This window comes from Anas platyrhynchos, chromosome 2, assembly GCF_047663525.1.
Source record: "Anas platyrhynchos isolate ZD024472 breed Pekin duck chromosome 2, IASCAAS_PekinDuck_T2T, whole genome shotgun sequence".
Taxonomy (NCBI): Eukaryota; Metazoa; Chordata; class Aves; order Anseriformes; family Anatidae; genus Anas; species Anas platyrhynchos.
Genome location: NC_092588.1, coordinates 148,983,876 through 149,005,306, shown reverse-complemented (window position 1 = coordinate 149,005,306; position 21,431 = coordinate 148,983,876). Strand labels below are relative to the sequence as shown.

General features: G+C 37.5%; 1 protein-coding gene across 8 annotated transcripts in view; it reads right to left on the bottom strand.

Moving 5' to 3' along the window:
• DIP2C (disco interacting protein 2 homolog C) overlaps nt 1-21,431 on the bottom strand; it is a 311,738-nt gene that overhangs the window by 63,490 nt on the left and 226,817 nt on the right. For all 8 annotated transcript variants that reach the window (XM_027450454.3, XM_027450457.3, XM_027450456.3 and 5 more), the window contains 11 exons: nt 18,715-18,838; nt 17,940-18,049; nt 16,507-16,609; nt 16,062-16,126; nt 14,140-14,233; nt 13,903-14,022; nt 12,985-13,099; nt 8,409-8,548; nt 6,708-6,844; nt 4,250-4,458; nt 3,938-4,052 (listed from right to left, as the gene is read on the bottom strand). In XM_027450454.3, coding sequence (XP_027306255.3) covers nt 3,938-4,052; nt 4,250-4,458; nt 6,708-6,844; nt 8,409-8,548; nt 12,985-13,099; nt 13,903-14,022; nt 14,140-14,233; nt 16,062-16,126; nt 16,507-16,609; nt 17,940-18,049; nt 18,715-18,838 — 1,332 coding nt within the window. The remainder of the gene's footprint in view (nt 1-3,937; nt 4,053-4,249; nt 4,459-6,707; nt 6,845-8,408; nt 8,549-12,984; nt 13,100-13,902; nt 14,023-14,139; nt 14,234-16,061; nt 16,127-16,506; nt 16,610-17,939; nt 18,050-18,714; nt 18,839-21,431) is intronic.

Genomic DNA, 21,431 nt, shown 5'->3' with positions numbered 1-21,431 from the left:
AAATGCTGCACACGTATCACAGTACAGCTACTGATGTATGTAGCTTGTGTGTGTGTTTTGTTGTGTGTTTTTTTTTTTTTTTTTTTTGTTTTGTTTTGTTTTTTTAAGATCAAAGCTGTTTTGTTCTCTGATTACTGTGTATAAGATCCTTAGGCAGGAATGAGAAGTAATACAATCTAACGGAAAACTACAAAAGTACTGACTTGAAAAACAATCTGTTGAATGCAGACCTGAAAAATAAGGATTTTTGAATCATACAGTAACCCTGTTCATTGTCTGTTAGTGGAGTCAACTGCATCAATTTCCAAAAAAAAACCAGTAAGTTCAGTATCTATGCAATTTATTTAGTTAAACATGAATATATATGCACTTAGATTTTAATTCCATACACATTTTAACTGGTTCTTTTCCTTACAAAAATTAGTAGTAAGTGAGTTAGAAAAACAAGTTTAAGACATCCAAGCAGACTGAGAAACAAATTACAGATGGCATCTCTAATGAGAAGTCAAATGTTAAAAATATAGTTTACTTTACTTGCATTTTAATTTTTAACCATGAGAAAAATGTATGCATACATTTGTTGTTTCAAAGATACAATCTATATTCCAAGAAAAAAATTATTTATAATTATGTACTTAAGTGTAGATCAATAAATTACTGATTGCTTCTACAGAAATTCTAAATAATATTTGTCTTCTGACTTCTGTTTGCTTCATTTTTCTTTATTTGATTATAAAATTTGGTAAGAAGGAATAATGAAGCAGTAAGTTGTTTCACAAACATGCAGTTTAAGTACTGGTAAATCGCATGGCACTACTAGAAGACCTCAATGCTGGTCTTTTTACACCCTACATTAAAGACCAGCAATAGCTAAATATGCGTGACAGCCTACAACCAATGTCTCATGTTTCTGGCAGACATGTGAAGTGTCAGACCTCATAATGATAATGTTATTTGTAGGTTTCTGAAAAGTAGTGATAAATCATGGGATCCTCACCTGACATCAGCTGGAAGAAAAACTGTTAGAGGGTAAATAACCACTCTTATTGAAACATATCACAGTGTAGCTCCTAAATATAAATGGAGAGCAATGCCCAACTCTGGTGGGATGAGGGCTGTGAGGGCTATGAGTGACTTCCAAACTGTCTTCTTTGATAGATACCTCTGTGGCACAATGCCTGGATAAAATGTCATGGACCATTCAAAATTGTTACCTTTCCCATTTTGGAATTCAGCATGTTGCTGAAGCAGGCGAATGACTGCTTCACAAGGATGAACACTGATGAACTAAACCTTAACATTTTGAGAGAAGTCAACTTTTAATACTACTGGCATTTATACCTCTTGAAGAGATGTCTTGGTTTTTAAAATGACCTAATCTAGACAGTAAACAGAGTACCTGAACTCTTTATCGTCTGTTTCATTGAGAAAACCAGAACTTGCACAGAGTCCAGACCTGCTACATTGTTCAAGATAAGAAAACATCCTATTTGGACAAAATTCTCCTAGCAGACACTGTCTGGGTCTGCGGTAGATCTCCTAGCTTTGCCTAGTCTTGTCAAGTCCTGCCAAGCGCGCTGGCACTGGTAAAACCAACATCCTATCTGCCAGGAACAGGAACTATATCTCTGCCTGAAGGGTCAGATCTGTTTAAAGCAGCCTTGGGAGATGACTGAGTATCTGAGACTGATTTGACTAAACTCAGGGGACCTGGGACCTTTGCTTGCACTGTCACTAACGTATCTACCTACTCTACTACTCTCAAGACACTCTGTACCCAGCCATGCCTCTGCTAAAACCCACAGACACAGCCCAACATAGTCTTGTGCACAGAGCATCTCTATTGTCCTTCAGCCCTTTTGCTGAGGAGCTGGAAGGGTTGGGGAGAGTAAGAAGAAGGTAAAACCCACTGGAAAGAAGTCCTGAAAATAGATACAGGGAAGAGAAGTAGAGACACAGCAAGCCAGGCAGTGCACAGAAGGACTGGCAGAGGGCAGCGCATGGAGGGAGTCAGAGGAGTCTCACAAATATCACGAGAAATGAGGAACAATTTGTTATAGTTTGTTATCAAGAGTATCCTTGAGAGTCATGACACAAGTGTGATATTGTTATGCTGCTCTTCACTAGCGGATGATTCAGATACACTTGGTTACCACTTCCTGACATCTGTCATTAAAACTCTGATTGGGAGGCAGGCACAATGCATCCTGCAGATCCTGGCTTCTGTTCTCCACCTCAGCTCTCAGCTGAAGTGGAACCAGAAACATTTTGTTCACATAGTGACACGTGCTAGAGTTGCAGACTTCATACACGGGTGCTGAAAGCAGCCACACATATGTGTACTTTAACAAAGGGCCTACCATTCCTCGACATTGCAGTGTCTTGCTTATAGTCAGAATAATGAGAATTGCCTTTTGGCAGGAGCAACTTGACACAGGACTCCCACAGAGTCTGAGTACCGAGTTCCACTGGCTATAACAGTGTATGAATGATTTCTGTGGAAATCACAAAAAACGCTCCGCTAAAAAAACAGAAGTCTAAGTCCAGAACTCCAATCTTTTTTTTAGGACTTTGTTTCTTGATAAATATTTTCAAAGCATGGACAATCCCAAACCTATACTGTGTGCTTCAAAGGTTTTCTGTGTGATGGACAAGCTAGATGTTCTAGCTTTTCTTGATAACAATTTAGGTTAATTGTGAAGATGAGATACTTCTAGCTGTATAAAAAGTAGCTATCTTCTAAATCAAGAGAGTATACATATGTGTCTTGAGATGGATGAAAGCTTATTAGTGCAGTTTCTTTAAGGATATGGCAAAGATTCCCTTTCTTACTCAGCATAAGGCAATAATGAATAAAATCACTTTCTCTGAACTGTGTGGGAGTTCTTTAGCTCTTGGGTAAAGCTAAAAAGGTATTTGTAATATATTTACTTGAGAAGGAACCTTGAGGAAGGACGGAAAGAAGGGTAAGCAAGGGAAGTGGAAGTTAACAGGTGCCCAGCCATAGAAAGGTGCCAACAGGCTGACTTCATTTTACTACATCTCTGCTAAACTATTACCGTTGAGTGAGAATTGGCTTAGCCATGACAATGGAAAATGACTTCTATCTGAAGTATCTGACTTTTATTGTGTGGATATTCATGCTGGAAAACCTTTGAGTATGGTAATGTTATTTGTCTTAACTAGGACTGCTACATATAGGAAGGACTTTTTAGCATACAGTGGCTTCTGTCTTCTGCTCAGTGTCTAGACAAACCCACCAAGGTGGATTTCATCATGGTAGTGTGTGCCTTGCATGATCCACAAGACAGCTGGAAAAGGATTCCTTGCAGTAGGCGTCCTCTATGCAGATAACCTTACCACAGATGCCTACATCTGAGCTAATCAATCCCTTCCCTCTATTTTGGTGGAGAGAAATAGGTATTTTTAGGCTGTGTTTCATTCAGTTTACTTCAGGTATCACCATGGTGCACCAGAAACATCTATTTCTTTCTTAAAAAGAAATCTAGAGATCTATCTCAGTTATGTATATCTGCTTTTGATGAGGTCAACTCCATGCTAGTGCCAATAACTGTTTAGTAACAGACTTTGGTAACATTTCACAGTAACAGTATATGCATTCATTCATTACCCTTTGAAGTAACAAATGACTGTATGCTTAAGACCATACGCTCCTCTCTTCTTACTATTATTTGCCTCATTTCATCCCTGTTTTCTTACAGCGTTTTGGATAGGGAAGGGATCACTCTCTGGATACGGGTGACCTACTCAGAAGAAGCTAATTTTGTGCTCATTAAATAGGTGGAAGTGTGACTGAAACTGTACTTACAAATACTCAAATACAAACGTCAGATTACTTAGGGGGTCTAAAGGATTAATAAAAAAAATAAAAATAAAACAGGAAAACCAGCTTCTAAATGTACATAAAAAGCATTACCTGAAGAACTCTACTCATCCATTGAAAACTGTCTTCCTCTGTGGAATCTGGCCTTTGCTCAGCAACAATAACTATCCTTTCATCATGCAGCACACTCACTGAAAACACTGCTATTCTATAGAAGAGAAGGAAAGAATATTTAGTGTCATGACAGGTGAAAATACAATCCTGTCTTCTAAGTTAACTGTCTGTAACCATGATTTTGCTATTCATTACTTTCATGCTGCCTTCTGAAAGCATTTTGGGTCACTTATCCCTGGTATGAGCAAAATAAGGATTTCTACTTAAGTATAAGAAGAAAAAGGTCCAAACCTGCCCCTGTAGACAAATTTCATTGGTTCCACTGCCAGTGCTGTTGCTACAATGTCATCAGCGTTATGTCTTCTTCCACTGACAACCATCAAACCATCCATTTTGCCGATAACAAAGACGAGTCCACCTGGTCCTATAAAGCCTAGGAGTCCAGTCCTTATAAAAGGATATTCAGTGATAGGGCCACCAGAACTGGTCATAGGAAACACCTGTAGGACACAGAAACACAGGTCTTCAATGCTGTACACTGAGATGATACTACTAAATATTTCAAGGATGTCCTTTCAGATGGCTCTTCTGGAATTAAGTGAATAGGTCTCTGGTGATGCTCTTTACTTCACTGATCATAAAGGGAGCACTGAGAAACTTCTAGGCTATGTGTATAATTTTCAGTACCTAAGGTTCATCAAGATCAATCTCATTGTGCTTACCAAACATATTTTCCCTAACTATGGCTTTGTAAATCATTTCTGACCTGAAAAATAAAAAATCAGCATAAACAGTATTGAATGAAATAACTTCATGTTTTGCTGAGCTAAAATAATCCAGGTTGCTATGTACAGGGTACTTTGGTGATTAAATTGTAAACATTACAGTTCAGGTTCTTTTCAGTATCTCATGTTCAATTTCATCATACTATAGAGAAATAAACAGGCTAGAAGTAAAGCTATTTTAAGGCATTGTACCTTAATGACGCTTGCAACTGACCATATTTTTATCTCTGTTCAATTAAGTGCTCACAATACCCATGTTACTGCCTTCTGTAGTATGTCTAAAACCGACAATACAGTCCTACACAAAGACTCTAAATGTTTGAACACCAGATGCAGACATGACTTCCACAGGATAGATTTGTACTCAGGTCAGTTTAATCTGCTTCCCTTACCCCACTCAGCCCAGTGTTATCCTTCTGGCATGTGAACTACTTTGAATTACATTCTGACACAAGCACACTTTTCCTACCATCTCTTAAACTGAAATAGCTTAAATGCAAGTTATTTAATATAATGGCAAGTGGAAGACCGTGACTGTATAGTGCCCTTCAAAAAGAAAAGTCAAATTCTGCTGCCAGATGCTCATGGGTGACTCCTATTGAACGGATTTAATGCTTATACATCCTCAGCCATAATTCATCTCAGCAACACAAAACTCTGACTCTATTACCAGCAGCATGAATAACACACAAAAATAGAAGAGAGTCCCTCATGAAGAGGGCTCTTAAGAACATGCTTAACTTTAAAAATGAATGATCCTGCTGACTCAGTGGCAATGTATTTGCCATTAGGAATAACTCTGAATGTGCTGTTAAACTGCAGATTCAGTTACAAATTATGAATGATTTTACAATTACAGCAAGTACTTCAAATTGAACATAAGCACCTTTCTAGCTTGAAATATGTCAATCTGGGATTATCTTTCACAATAGGTACTGCTAATTTTTTTAGTAGCACAGTAATCAGTGATCTACAAAATTCAGATCACAGTATCACAGTAGGATTCCTGGCATCAGTAGCACGATGGAGAAATGTATCTACCAGCATGTATTAATTATTTAATGTATAGTGTTTACAACATTAAGATCTGCATAATGAAAGCTGAAACCATTTTGCAGGAGGCTTTAGCTATGATGTGTAGCCTATAAAATATGGTAAGAATATTTGATAAGGGAAGCGTAAATGAACTTTTTTTAGCTCTTACTCAAATATTTAAAGAGAAAAGGATCAGAACTTGAACAAAAATCTCAGCTAAATATTTTCGGTGTTTCTCAGATTTGTCCACCATTTCATACTGGCTTCAACAGAGATTAATGATAACAAGTGAGCTGGTACAACAGAGCTATCAATACAGCAGTCTACACTGGAGCTGAAACATACTGGAAAACAAATTCCACAAAGCAGAAAAGCTTTCATCTAAGGCCATTCAAATAAAAGTGAGGGTGGGGAGGATAACTCGGGAAAGGTGTCTTTGCTATTCAGACAGCTCTTGAAGACTATGTCTGTCAGGTTTCTGTATAAACGCAAGATTTTAATGCTGGCTGTGCTGTGGAAATGTTGGAAACTGCTTTTAAAGATGCACAGTAGCTTTCCCACTGTTTGTAACAATCAAATTCTGCATGTAGCTAGCTCATTTACTCGTACATGATCACCTTTTGAACTTTTTCTTTCTTCCTGCTTTCCCTCTGACTGGTTCAGCCACTGGTATCTTCTTTCGAAATTATAGTAAAAGCTCTTCAGAGTCAGAACTAAACCCACATAATGATCTGTTATTGCACTTAATGAAATGGGCTTCGTTGAGGATTGCCTGGCTTAAGTACCTGAGGTCCCAAGCCACGAAAGCACTGAATATTGCTGATATTCTAAAACTGTTACTGTCAATATTCTCTGTGAAATGTATCCTGAAAAAGTTAAAAAGGAAATATTTTACATAGCATTTTACATAGCATTTTTTGTCAGCTTACCTCAAAAGTATTTTTGGTCATGCCCGAGAGTCCATAATATGATGTACCCGTTGCAATAGCACATACACATAGTTCTCCTATTTCATCTGTTTTACAGAGCTGTGGAATTCCATCTGGCTTCACTGAACACATTATAGCTAAGGGAAGAACAAAGGACTTTAAAAATATTACAAAACTAACTATAGGACAAAAAATTCTGGAAGAAATACCATGGTGGAATTGACATACATAAATTACATGTAGACACAAATTAACAATCTGTTTCTCAAACCCTTAGGTACTCAACATTAAAAATGTTATTTACATTATGTATAATATTTACAAAAAGATTGTAAAGATCTGTACATAAACTAAGTCTCTAAATTGAAAACAAAACCTAATCTTTTTGTACATAAAATCTCAGCTGATTTGTAATATTTTTGTGGTTACTATGTTCCCAGTTTTGCCTACTGAAGACCAGATCTGCTGCAGTCAGAGCAAAATGAAATATCCTAATGGTGTTCTTGATAATAATTATACTACTAAAGAGGCAGGCAAGCAGGAAATCCACCTCTCACTATGCAGCAAGTAACACCATATGGAAGATCAAGACATTCTAGCAGACTAATACAGTTGTTTTGCTAAGAATTTATCAGAGCTCAGACTCCCTCTCACCAGCCTTACAGGACTGTGGAGACAGTAGGAGCCAAACAGGAGGGGTTAGAAAGCACTGATCTGAGAAAGAAACGTTTTGTGTGTGCGCCATATGAATAAAAATCAGGTATGCTGCTTCAGTTTCAATTCCTGGAGTAGGAGTCCAGCAAGTGTAAACTTTGCAGTTGGGGCCCGAGGATATGATGAACAAGGAACACCAGAAATGAATCAGCAGCTTCTCTTAGAAGTACAAGTGTAAAGAATCTTGAATGACCTTTTTCTCACTCCAAGGACAAACAGGAGCGCATACTTTCTTCAAAACTATCAGAATATAGTATGACATGCAAGATGGTACATCTATAATAATATTTTATATGATCACTCTTAGACAACAATCAATCCTATCTTCCTTTATTTAAGTTGCTCAACTGAAATTTTATAAGATGCATAATTTATGCTGTATTTGGTGCCTAACAAATACTCTGTTACGAAAAACTACAGTACTACCCTTCTCTAGTCTCCATAACATATCACTTAAAATATAGCTCTTATGAAAAATCTTATCTTCATCGTTAGAAGCACTGGCTTCAGTCTGAATCTATCAACATGAACTGTTCAGCCATGCCTCCTCTTTCTGATGACTGGGTGATAGCGCAGTATTTTTGGAAAAACATTCTGCAAGCCTGCAGATAACAATATTGTTGATCCTTAGCATAGGTTATATAAACTTTAAGCACAGAGTTTCACTTGGGGCAGACTTATAGGCTCCAGACAAAAGATTCCAGCTTTCTTAATTTCCATACACAGTTAAAGAATTGACGTTCTGATGTGTTGGGGGGTTGTTTAAAACATGCCACTAATGAAAGTAAAGAGGGACACTGGAGTAAATATAGAGAAGAAATCTTGGTTTCCAAACCATAAAGTTTTGTAAGGTAATGCTTTTAGACTAATATTTTTTCAACTATGCATAGTCCAATCCTAAAACTTTCTATGACTTTCTAGAGAAAATGAATTAAATTGATTAACTGATTTATAGCAAGTTTCAAAGGAACTTCTTTCAATCCTTACCTCCTGGCATGACCAAGCCAACGTCCTGGACAGTCAAAACAGACAGCTTTTCTTCAGAGTCCACTCGAATCACTCCATAAGTGAGACCATGCATGGACAGAACTCCTCTGCCTGGTGGCTGATTGCTGTCATCTGTTGGCCTGAAACCATGGTTTATAACATCACTGCACTATCAGGCAGATGTAAGCATTTACTTAATGAACTAATATTGCAAATACCCCTCTATTTGAGAGTTTAAAATTTCATTTTTTTTTTCCTAGCAGATCTGACAGAATCTCATTTTCAGTCATTTCTGAGTAATTATGTCTGCCAACTCTCCCATTCAGTAGTCACCCACATATATGGTGTTGCAGAGATGAAAGTAACACTTAATGTTTACATAAAACAGCTTGTATTTGATTTTCAGATAGATTTATAAAGACTGCTTGGTTGCCTAAGTAAAGGGCTTTTGCCTTATTTTAAAAATACTGAAAGGGAGTGTAAATGATGTGGAGGGAAACTGCATTCTAAATATTCAGAAATGATTAGTAAATAACTTGAGAAAGTCTCTTTATGTTCTTAGGGACAACCTAGAATTAGGAAACCAAGTTCAACGGTCAGAGTAAAAGCTGGTAACATTACCAAGATTAAATCTTTATTACCTGTGCTTAAATCACAGATGAGATTTTCCACTCAAGATATTTAAGCACTTAAAATTACTGACCAGAAGAAACAAGGTTTTAATAGATTCACTGCCAAATATCCATAGAAGCCGCACAGACTCCACCACTTCTATTTTAGTGCATATAATTTAATTATTCCTATTTTAACTTACACAATGAAAATTAAAACAAATTACACTTTCATCAGTCATGGTCAAAATGTTGTGCATGCAGCCACTTTGTAACACCTCAGTTTGCTCAAATTCACTCCCAATATTCTTTACAATTTCACAGCATCAGTCTGTCAACTTGTTTTGAGATAAAACCCCATGCTGTATCAGTGAATACATTTATTGATACATATATAGAGTCTGGCTTGAGCAAACAAATGTTGACCTACACAAGCTATTAAGTCAGAAGAATATGTCAAGACTTCTCATGTCTGGAAAGATTCTTACACTGTCCTGCATTTTAAAATGCCAAACTAACATGATGCTGATTTGGGTATAGATAATGCGTCTGTATAGAGCAGCCAGATTCCAGCTGTCTTCAAGATCCATAAACCAGCCAATATTCACTTCAAGATTGTGCATTTTTCCTAACTAGTCCATCCTAGTACAACTGTTTCTTCACAGATAATGTCCTTTTATATGACATTTTCCTGTACAGTGCTTGAAATATTAGATGGGCCTTAGCCCATGCTAAGCCACATAAACCTTGCAGTGATCGGCATTATAAATTTCCATTAATACTTTTTACAAGGCATAATTCTCAAGTGACATTGTCAACATAGAAGGATGTGGGCACACTAGAAAATGCATTAGAGCATAACAAATGGCGCTAGTAAACAAGCAGCTGTGATAAATAACATTCCTATCATGTAAAAGGAACTTTCAGCCACATTAATTGATCAGCTTCCTCTCACCCTTGCTCCCCAAAACACACATTTTATTGCTCAGAACATCGTAAACATGAAGAGAGTGCTGGTCTCCTACAGGCAAACACAGCTGCTCACAGCCTTCTGAGAGAAGAGACCACCTGTACTTTCCTCATATACATTTTCTTGAGTTACTTGTTACATCTAAAAACTGCTAAAAAAAATAAAATAAGAGTGGGCACAGCTTTGAAAGACACCAGCTACATAGACAGCGTGTGCAAGGGAAAAGAAATGGGAGGCACGAGGCCAGTTAGGATTGTTTTTGGGTCTGTTCAGTAGAGCGGCACATGGCGGTTACCTGGTCAAGGCAACAGCTTTGCCCAGGTTAACAAGAAGCACAGGATAGGCATTTCAGAACTGTAATTTCATACTACTTCTGGTATGCTGGTAGTCTGAGGTGGATCTCTCAGACAGTCACCAGGTGACTGTGCTGGAGTCTCCTCTAGGAGGCCACAAGTTAGCTGACACCAAAGGGAATGGAGAGGAACAAGGTGCAGGAGTGAGGTGGGGACACAGGCAGCCTGGCAGCACAGCTGCACCCAAGCAGCTTCTTAGGAAGCATCTTGTGAGCCACAATCCTGCAATATATCGGATCTTATTTTGTCCTGCCCAAGACATCCACGTGGGTACATCCCTAATAGAAGTATCTCTGCCAAGCACAAGGAGAGAAATCACTTAGAAAGAAAATGAGATACAAACAAACCCATTCTAACCTAATTCTCTCTTTTTTTTTTTTTTTAAGGTAACATTTAAAATTTTATTTACACATTCAAGATTTCCCATGATGAATTTGGTATTCTATAAGACTACCTATTAGATAAAAATAAAAATAAATTTTTGATTAAGATGGGAGCAACTAAACAAAGGTATAATTCCACCTACTTCATATGCTAACTAAATTTAGCATAAAACAGACAAACCTATCCCTTTAGTTTCCTCAGCCATGCAATACGGACAACGCTTATCTACTTCAAAGCTGATTTGTTTGTGCTGAGGAGCTGTAGAGCATTTTGAGAACAGTTACCATTTAGAGATACAATCTACTCTACCACTACTTTTTGTCATTTGCTTAAATGGGAACAGATCTGTACTTAAACTTTTGCACTCCCTTATATAAGTGGGTTCAGACTCATATGCAGTAAACCAAAAGGAAATACCATAAAGAATTATTTGCATGAGACATTCCTTTAAATATTAGGTCTTAGGATTCACCTCTAAGGTTAAACTACCCATTAGTCTAGTATTGACTGTCTTTTCTCTAAACTATAAGAATATTTCAACATAAAACTAGTTTTGTTACACTTCCTTGCAGGAAGAGCTGTAAAAATAGACCTTACATTTTGAAAGAGTCTGAGTATTAACAGGGAGTTCTCTGGATCTGTGCTCTGTAGGGAGTCATTTTAACATATATTTCAGCTGTAACTCTTTGGAACTTGTATGATAATGACTTTACTGTTGCTGGGGATGGCTTGAATAAAATGAAAAATACTAAAGCTCCCAAGTTAGCTGGTATTACCCTACCTTACACAGACTTCAAAAAAGCAGATATGTGTTCAATAACATTTGCTGCAATAAGAACGTCTCTGTAATTACACAGTGAGGCATTGAAGATAATGATGCTTTTTTTTTTTTTCTTCTGAATTATCAGCTATTTTATGTGCTAATAATATTTTTTTTATGTAAGCTCTCAATGCTAGTTAATTTGAAAATGAATCTCTAGTGCTTCAGATGGTTATAAGCATAGAGTTTAAGTCTAGAAAGGGCAAGCCAGCCACTGCACACTGAGATGCAGTAAGTTCTCCCACTTCAAACCTGAGAGCTGGGGCAGATTTTCCAGAGCTAATACAGGAAATTAAAACTCTCTCCCATTAATCAGAGTTCAGCTTGAACAATGTAAGCTATCCATCCACCTCCCCCCTCTGCACAGAAAGAGTTAATTTGAAGGTCAGAGGGAGTGAAAGTCTGCACAGCCTACAGCACACATGAGAAAAACAGCTTACTTCTTGGGATAATTCTGTGAATGAGCCTCAAAGGTATGAAGAACTCTTTGAGATAATGCAGTTTACAGAAAGAAGACTAATCTGGACAGGATACATCACTGATGGTCAGCTTTCAGACATTTTAACTTAATAACATAGTGCCTGAAATACAACCGCATTTGCATTGTGTATTTCTCCCTGTGATATTTTATTGGAAAGCTAATTGAAAATCTAGTTGAATTTTACTTGTTCAGTGTATTTTAAACTTTTCTGCAGGAAGTATTTTACTTAATACTATTAGAGTCCTTTACAGTCATGTTTCAACGTGAAAAAAAAATTTAAGTGGCTGTAGAAATCTGAACTTAAAAACAAAGTGTCTACTGTTCAAGGTACAGCTTCTGAAAATTCTGCCAAAACAGACAAGTTATGCTATTTACTATGTGCTACAACGCCTCAAGACTCATGATTGCTTCATAAGAACAGTCCTGTATATAAGGCTTAATAAATTTATTAGAATTTATCAATTTTATTCCTACACACAAATCCCACATACTCAAAGGGCATTTCCAGATGATTACTGAGAGTATACAAATGGTTAAAAAGCACCAGTTAGCCAAAAACAACCTGCAGAACGCCATAATTCTCTTTAAACTGTCTAGTTTAAAGCATGATTTTCCTAAATAGCAATTCCATTTAAATTCCAACATTTTACCTAATTTTATGGTGACATTTTTCCATTTCTTTTTATAGAAGTAGCTTTTGCATTTCAGCCTATTTAAAACCAGATGAAATTACAGGAATGGGAACTATGTTGTAAAGTGCTCTTTACTTAGGTGTTAACTAGGAAGTTAATTTATTACTCTACAAATTCTTGTATGACAGCTTTGGACGCGACAAAAAAGAAAAATTGTAATTCAGGAATTAAGTTGGGAGATTCAAGCTTGAATATATTTTGCATTTCTTTTAAATTACCACATATAACGTACAGTGGGTCTGTTTTAAGTAGTGTAGCACAGTACCTTCGAATAGCCACAGTGAGAGCTTCCGGTGAACTCGCACAGGGACAAATGACCTCCTGTCTTAGACCTTTACTTTGGAAGACATTGAGAAATGCATCACAGGAAGAAATAGACCCTGGGGTAAGAAAAGAAAAATTAGAGGAGAAAAATAATCTGATTTCTGAAGTGACACTATTCAAATTGAAAACTTACTATTGAATATATAGGGTTTTCAGGAGGGAAATAATAGGAAAGACTCACTAGGAAATAAGTCATACCTGATACAACTATACATGTATATATGTGTGTACATTTGTATACACATACAGTATATAAAGATTAATTTTTGAGCATGAAGTCCTTTCACTATGTTTATGTAGAAAAGCCATTAATGCTAGATTTATAATGTGGATTTCCTTTTTAGGATGAGGCATATTAAAGATTTAATTCAGAAACTCAAAGAATTTTAGTATCATGGTATCTTAAACAAGGCAGGGAAACAATTTAGAAAACTAATTGTCATGAAGTGATCCAGATGTGGTTCTCTACAGTAGTGTAAGCATTCCCCCAAAATTCTCAGTTAATTCTGCATGTGAAATCTGCATCTGCATTCTGCATCATTCAGAAGAAATGTTCTCATCCTTTCTATAGCTTAAGTCTATTTACTTCACTTTTTATACATGGCTGTCATGTTAAACAAAACTGGATTTACTGCAACTTACGTTATGTGAAATATCAAGTTTGCTTCAGGATTAGCTAAAGAAAAATATATTTAAAAATCCAAAATTAATTACCGTTTCCATAAATATCAAATAGTTTGCAGTAGACAAACCTTATACTTTGTTAAATATTTTAGCTAAGATGGTTGAAGATTGAAACTTTAGATGCAAGACAGCAAACACTGCTTATTCTCTGCTGGACTGCAGAAGGATTACTTACATGGGTTTGCACCATCAGCCACTATTAGCATACGCAGAGAGGAAAGGTTGATGTCTCTTTGATCTCGATGTGCCACCAGTGCCCAGTGCATGTCTCTAGATTTTACACAGGCAACTTTTGCTGCAATAAGAATGGGAAGATTACTAATGCACCATGTGAAAGCTATATAGCTGTATCAACAATTTGTTCTTTTGATTTTGACTTGCAAGCATACTTTCAAATGGTCTTGTTCCTTACCTTTGTATTGACAGACTTTTTGTATCCATGACAGTGGATTCACTTTCATTAAGGAATATGGAATACTTATAACATGCATCATGTTCATGACACTCTGAAATTAAATAAGATAAATGGGATTTATACAACAATAATGGGAATTATTTATATTGCTTTATGGACAGGGGTATCTACGATAGTCTCTCTATGCTTGTTTTATTGTTAGTGCTAGCATTTATCTATCCCTGTTTAGGTATCTACATTAAGATGAAATGGAATCACCATTTTCTAATGTTCTAATTAATGATTATGGATTTAGACTTCAGCACTACTGAAAAAAAATAAAACAGGTTTTCTTCTTAAGCAATTCACTTTAAATGGAAAAATAACAGAAAGCGTTAAAAAAGATGTGCATCTGCTGGATGAACGATGCCTGCATGTTTGCTGCGTAGGTTAGTATTACCCCCAGGCCTGCTACACTTCAGTACATACGAAGACTCTTTTCTCAATATATCTGCCTAAAAAAGTCCATCTCTGTGAAGACTGAAAAAATGCTAGTGGCTAATGGTAGTGGTAAAAAAAAATATATTGAAAAGAGAATAGACAGAGAAACTGGAGTCATAGGTTAAGCAGGGACTGATTTATTTTATAGAATGAACTTTTTTTTTTTATAATCCTGCTTCAGGAAGGTCAATTCAAGTGTTTTCAACAAGGTTATGAGAAGTTGCAGGATTTTTAGAAAAAAGAAGCTGAGGGAAGCCAATGACAGCAAACAGATCTCCTAGTCTCAGGCAGTCAATTGCTTTAGCAATTTCTCAAGGGTTACTACTAAGCAAAACAGCCTGCAAATGAGGTGCTGTATTGCTTCTGTTACCATTCAGAAGCATCTCCTGATAGCAACAAAGCAGCTTGGGTTAAATAACAAATGGTGTATTTAGGTTTAAGTTTTAAGTTTTTTAAGTTTAGGTTTAAGAAAATTGTTCCTGACACAGGTAAGTGTCCCACTGGGTTAGTCGTCCAAATGGTTGTAGAGCCACAAATGATAGTTCTCCATTTAGTCTGCCATAAGTTTAGGTACAGGAAAAATACTTACGAGCAAGTCAAGAAAAAAAAATGAACCTCATAGGAAGGTTAATGGCAAAGGAAGGCATAAAAAGCGCTATTAGATGCTGGCTTTCAACATCAACGATAAAAGTTTTTTACCATGAGATATTTATGGACATTAAGACTTATAGGCTGCTCCTTCTTTAGAAGTGTTTTTATTGATGCTAGACGCGGTTTAACATTGAATGGGAGAAGTGTATCAGATCCCTGGGAAACATAGCATGTATGACCTGTACATCCTGGGACTCCCATACAGTGACCCTTCAAAACTTGTTACTGTTCTTAATCAGCAGATAGCATTCTGTCTTATATCAACTGCAGCAGAACCTTTGGAAGCAGTTTTTAGAGCAGAAATTGTCTCCTATGTCAATTGACGAAGACAATCAAACAGCAAGGAGACAATTTATGCAACTTAAAGTATCAGAAATGCTTTACTGTTAGCCAAAGCACTTGATGGTGGAAGTTTTGACAGGAAGCTAGTCCCATGGCATAGCTATATGCCATGGGACTGTGTTCTTCCATAGGCAAGTACTAATGCTTTTCATTTGTTTCTCCTACAAAGTCTGATCTCAAAAACATGCACCTGTAAGATCAGGATGAGGTAGTACAAATGGTTCCAGAGTACTTGATATGAGGAATAAAAACTCTGACATCTTCACTGTGCTCATTCAGGGGAAGAGCAATAGCAGAGGATTGTGGGTTTAAGTCATACATTTTTTGCTTTCCAAGCAGAAAAAATATATTAGAAGAAACTGTAGGACATCTCAGTTTGTGATAGTAATAAGCATATTAGGTTAGTTTATTTTCAAATATTCACACAAAATAAAAACCATACTTACTGTAAGAATCCCATGCCATAAACCAACATCCTTCTTGAAATCTAATACATTCACAATTGTTTCAGCTGTCCAATGAAAACAAAACAGAGTTTACTTTTTAGAACATGGCATTGACTCAAGGCAAACCCACTCAAAGGAAGGAAATAGAGTAAGCTTCAGTGTAACATGACTGATGACCTCAAAGCTTAACTTTCATAGTAAGTCTCCAGTGCAGGATTTGTTTTGGCTAGGACATTATTTGTCTTCTCTTTGGTACCTCTTAGAAAGATATTTTAAAAGTGTTTTTTCGAAAATCGGTGAAAAAAAAAAAACACTATTTTTTAATCTAGAAGCTTTTAACACAGATCTATGTAAAACATAAGACAGAAGCACAAGGTGAGAAACAAATTCACACAAAAATTCACACTTGATTTTAAGGATGTAACAAGGGAAGTGTACTCCATACCTTCTGTGTATCCACATGCCTGGGTCAGAGCTTGGCAGTGCGTCAGCAGCGCAATCCTTGTCACAGTCACCCCAAGCACACTTCCATCTTTACATGTTTTGTACTACAGAGAATCAAACAGAGAAAGCCCAAATGTAATGGATGCCCTATTTCCATTATTTAATAGTTTACAGTGTTTCCTATGCAGGTGAATGCTGGACACGTTCAATTACTATTTTAAAAAGGCAGCAGTACTGAGAAGATTGGGAAGCTTTTTTAAGATGGGATGTCCCTTCCTGGCTGAAGCTTCTCAGGCTCAATAACAGAAGTACATCTCTTGTTTGAATACTGGCATTGTGGAAAAAATAATTCTAAGAATTCTGACCATGTTAACAACTAAAGGGCTGGCTAGATTTAGCAGAGAATAACCTATCTCAGTCTGCTCAGTGTTCATGTTAGATTTTATAGGTCAGCTAGTAAATCTGAACTTCTCCATTCTGTGTCATGTAAGGCATGGGATGAGCTGATTGTAGAACCACTGCTGGGTGCTGTTATGATAATCTGTATGAATACACCCTGAAAGACACAAGCTCTTTGACTGCAAGAATATGAGAGTCATGAGAAAATAGAATAAAAAAGCGGTAGGAGATCACTGCTGATGATCATGGTAATTTTTGCAATTTTATGCAAGAGTTTGAAAACTATCAGTGGCAATTAAAGTAAATTAAACATTTATCTTTCTCCATGATGAAGATAATCAGCAAGATTGAAAATGGAGTTATTTCTGTTCTCTAGCCCAGTGTTCTGACTGTGCAAATACAGGAAATATCTTTGCTCCATTCACTTGAACTTTTTCCCTTTGAATAATCATTTAAATTCAGTACTACCATCACTGAATTCAAGGCATTTGTGTCTACATAGAAGTTGGAGAAAAAAAAAAAGGAAAAATAATAAAAGAGAAAAATTAAACTTAACAGCATTGCTAATTTTCCCTTCCTGATGCTGGTCTTTTGGGGGTAGTGTGACTCACAAAGCAGTAAGTGACAGACAAGCTTTTGAACAAGAAGTTCCTTCTCTTTCAAAGGGTCTAAAGGCTGTGATATGAGAACGGAAGCTTCATTGTCAAACTTGCTGTCTATCCATCTCAAGGCTAGTGGGCAAGCCCACACTGTAAATGAGACCTAGGTTGGTCAAGGCAAATTTAATATAATATTACAGCAGCAATGTAGATGACATAAAACCATCAATGTTAGAAACCCCCAAAATACAATTTAACATTCCATTAATTTTTCTGAAATCAATATACAGTATAATTATTAGAAAATATTACTTATTAATAAGCTAAAACAGGATGTTCTTTGCTTCTGTGAGCAGCAAATGAATAATTATGTTTACCTAATCCAGAAGTGCCACATGCAATGATTCAAAGAGAAGATGCATCTTTATTAACTCACCTCAATGTAAGCAGTGTCATTGTTTGCATCCTTGATATGTGGGAACCAGTCACGAGGAGGCTTGGAGAGATGTTTAGACTCAGTGACAAACCACAGCAGCTTTGGCCAGCCTGAGATACAGTGACAAAGAAAAGAAAGCTTTTGTTGAGCTTCTGCCGGATAAGACACAACGAAATTCTTCTCTGCCAAAGTTTTTTTCCCAAATGCCTGTGTCACCATCATCTAAACATTGCTGCTTCTAAACCTCAGCGTAGCGTGAGAAAAAAGATTTTCCAAAACTACCTTGTGAACACAGCTATCAAGTAGTGAGGCCTTCTCAGCCAATCCCTAAAGAAATGCAGTTTAAGCTGTTATTGACCCAAATAGTTCATTACCACACTCCTATCAGAGGTTACCGTCCTCTTTCCTCTTAGTATTCAGTCCTATACCTCTTAGCTATAGGACTGAATCATCTGAAGGCCAAAATCTGTTGGCTTAACACAGTTTGCAAGTGAAGACAACTTCAGTAGCCCAGCTGAGCTGGCTGTGAAGCAGATTGCACCCTTTGGCAGCTGGAAGTGGGGAGCAGCAATGTCTAACAGTCACCCATGAATACACAGCTGGGGCAACAGCATCCTGACAGCCATGGCTGCCTGAGGCACCTGTTCTGTCAGGGTTTGAGCCACCTCAGTTGAATCTAACATTTAATCTTACCCACTACAAGTAAACAAATACTACGACTAGTGTCATGGTAAATTATGTGTGTGAAATCCACCATAACCAAGGCTCACCTTACCTTTAAACTGTGGTATCTCCCCTGTGGGGCTCTTAGGCAGTCCTTTATGGCATGCATCACTAGTCAAGGCCACAGTAACTCCACAGCTTCCAAGCAAAAAGCCTATTTGTTGACTTCCTGCATCCTGATAGACATCAAAATAAAAGTAATACATAATGTTGGTTAGAAGTGACTACACACAACAAAAATATTTTCGTCCTTTGGCATATTATCTTGAGAGGAATACAGTCTCCTTCCTTGAAGCAACTTAACTGATTAGCAAAATTGATTTGTAAATTCACACAGGAATTCCACAACCTAGATATTTTCTCATCTGTAACAACATAAATTATACAGAGAACTGAAGTTATCAGTTGGTGTCTGCTCTCTCAGCTCTTCAGAAATGATGAGAGCCTGGAAGGAGTGGCTGATACACCCAAGGGTTGTGCTGCCACTCTGAGGGACCATGACATGCTGGTAGGAACTTGTGAAAACTAGTAAGAACTGAGAAGTTGTGCACTTAGGAAGGAACAAGCCCAGGCACCTGTGTGTGCTGGGTGGGCATCCAGCTGGAAAGCAGATTTGTAGCAAAGGACCTGGGGGTCCTGGCGGACACCAAGTTGGGTATGAGCCATCAACGTGTCCTTGTGACAAAGAAAGCTTAATGGTATTCTCGGCTGCATTAGTCAATGTATTGTCAGTAGATTGAGGTAAGTCATCCTTCCTCTCTACTCAGCACTGATGAGGCTACACCTGGAGTATTTTGCATTTCTGGGCCCACCAGTACAAGAGAGGCATGGACACACTGGAGAGAATCCAGTGAAGGGCCACAAAGATGATGCAAGGAACATTTTTTTACTGTGAGGCTACCTAAGCACTAAAGCTGTTTGCCCAGAGAGGTGGTGGAGTCATCATCTTCGAAGATATTCAAAAGTCATGTGGGTAATCTCCTCCAGGTGTCCCTGCTTAAGCAGGTGGGTTGGACAAGATGACATCCCGATGCCCCTTCTAGCCTCCACCATTCCGCAATTCTGTGGTTCTGTGATGATTCCAGGAAATAATATGGGTTATAGATGCTCCCTCTTGGAGAATGCTTTCAACTTTTGAGATGTTATGGTGGACATACAGTGGTGACAGTATCACTGTTTATGCTGATCTAATCTGATTTGTCAATAAGCATTTCATTGAGTAGTTGTGCACATAGTTCAGGAGCACTACAGATAGTCAAGTGCCCATTAAAGAAAGCACACTACATTTTACTGTCATCAAGAGGAAATGGGTATTGAGGCTAAAAAGTCATGTAATGATTTGCAAGTCTAGGCCATAGCTGTTCCTTGAGAGCAGCTGTGCTTCCACAGCAGTATGTCGGCTTTACTTATAGTGTCTTGTCATGATTCTTTCATGAACTTTACATCTATCCATTAGGCTCTTCAGCAGAGAAAAGCCCTGGACATAAATACACACAGAAGAACTAACCCTTTCTTCCCACTATGAGTCTAGAGAAAATAGCCTACTGAGTCTTAAAAAATCAAATTAAAATATCTTTCAAATCAACCATAAAGCATACTTAACCATGGGAGCAACCAGAAATACAGAACAGTTGCCTTAATGTATCGATTTATTCAAAGCAAAACTGCATGATGAGCCTAAAAGCTTATCTGACTACTTTTAATGCAATTTTTTTGTAGTCAAATAAAGCAATTTAAAGTGGAGAAGCAAGGAAATCAGAGGAAAAACAAAAGCTTATTTGTTTTCCATAGCAGCTCAAAATAGGCATATAGCACCAATTATCAGAACTTGGACAGCTGACTAAACAATGCGGGACGATAACCTGGTCTATCAAAACCACGCTATGTGACTCCTTCAATCCATTATTACTGCATCTGCTTTTGCTCTCTGCAGTATTACCAGAATGAATGGAAAACCAGGAAAAATTAACAAGGTACTTTTTCAGGGAAGCATTTTAGCGTTAAGCTTGTTCATTGTCTTTTCCGATAAAAATCTAGACAAGGGCAGTAGCCTTTGAACAACGGAGACTAAGGCTGGTATCCATCAACAACATTTTGGGAAATGTGTTGATCTCACAGTGCCTTCACCACAAAGAGAAAAAACAGCATTACTGTTCTCAGTACAAGCACTTAGCCTGATCAGATAGCAATTCCATGTGAGGATGAGACCTGGCTGCACTCCCGTAGCCTTATCAGACGGATGTGTGGGTGCCTGGACACTGCGGGAGCGGTGGGACTTCCTCGTGGGCCCTCATAAGGAACAGCAGGACCATGAGGACTGGAGTGCTCCAGATGACAACGTCACTTCTTGGGCAAGACATAACCCCTGAGATGTGCTACTCTTCCATGTACAACAGAGGGACACCAGTTTCTTAAAACATCCTATGTATACTTCCATTACCTCCAATTTCCCACTAACTACGTTTTTTTTTAAACAGAATTGAACATAACTTTCACAATCAAATGCAGGAGCTGCATCACTCCACATTTTAAATTAAAGTCAAAATCGTGTTTTAGGTTTATGCCCTATAAAAGACTGCTAACAAACTTTCACCACTGTACCAAGAAAATGCATGTTCTCAAGTACTAGATCTCATTTAATGCAAGACCTTGCAAGAAACTAACTTAATAAATTCTATTTAGAAACCTGACACATATAAACCAGTACAAACTGTAGACCTTAGAGCATCAGCATATCACAGCCCTGGAGGATGCATCATTTAAGAAGTG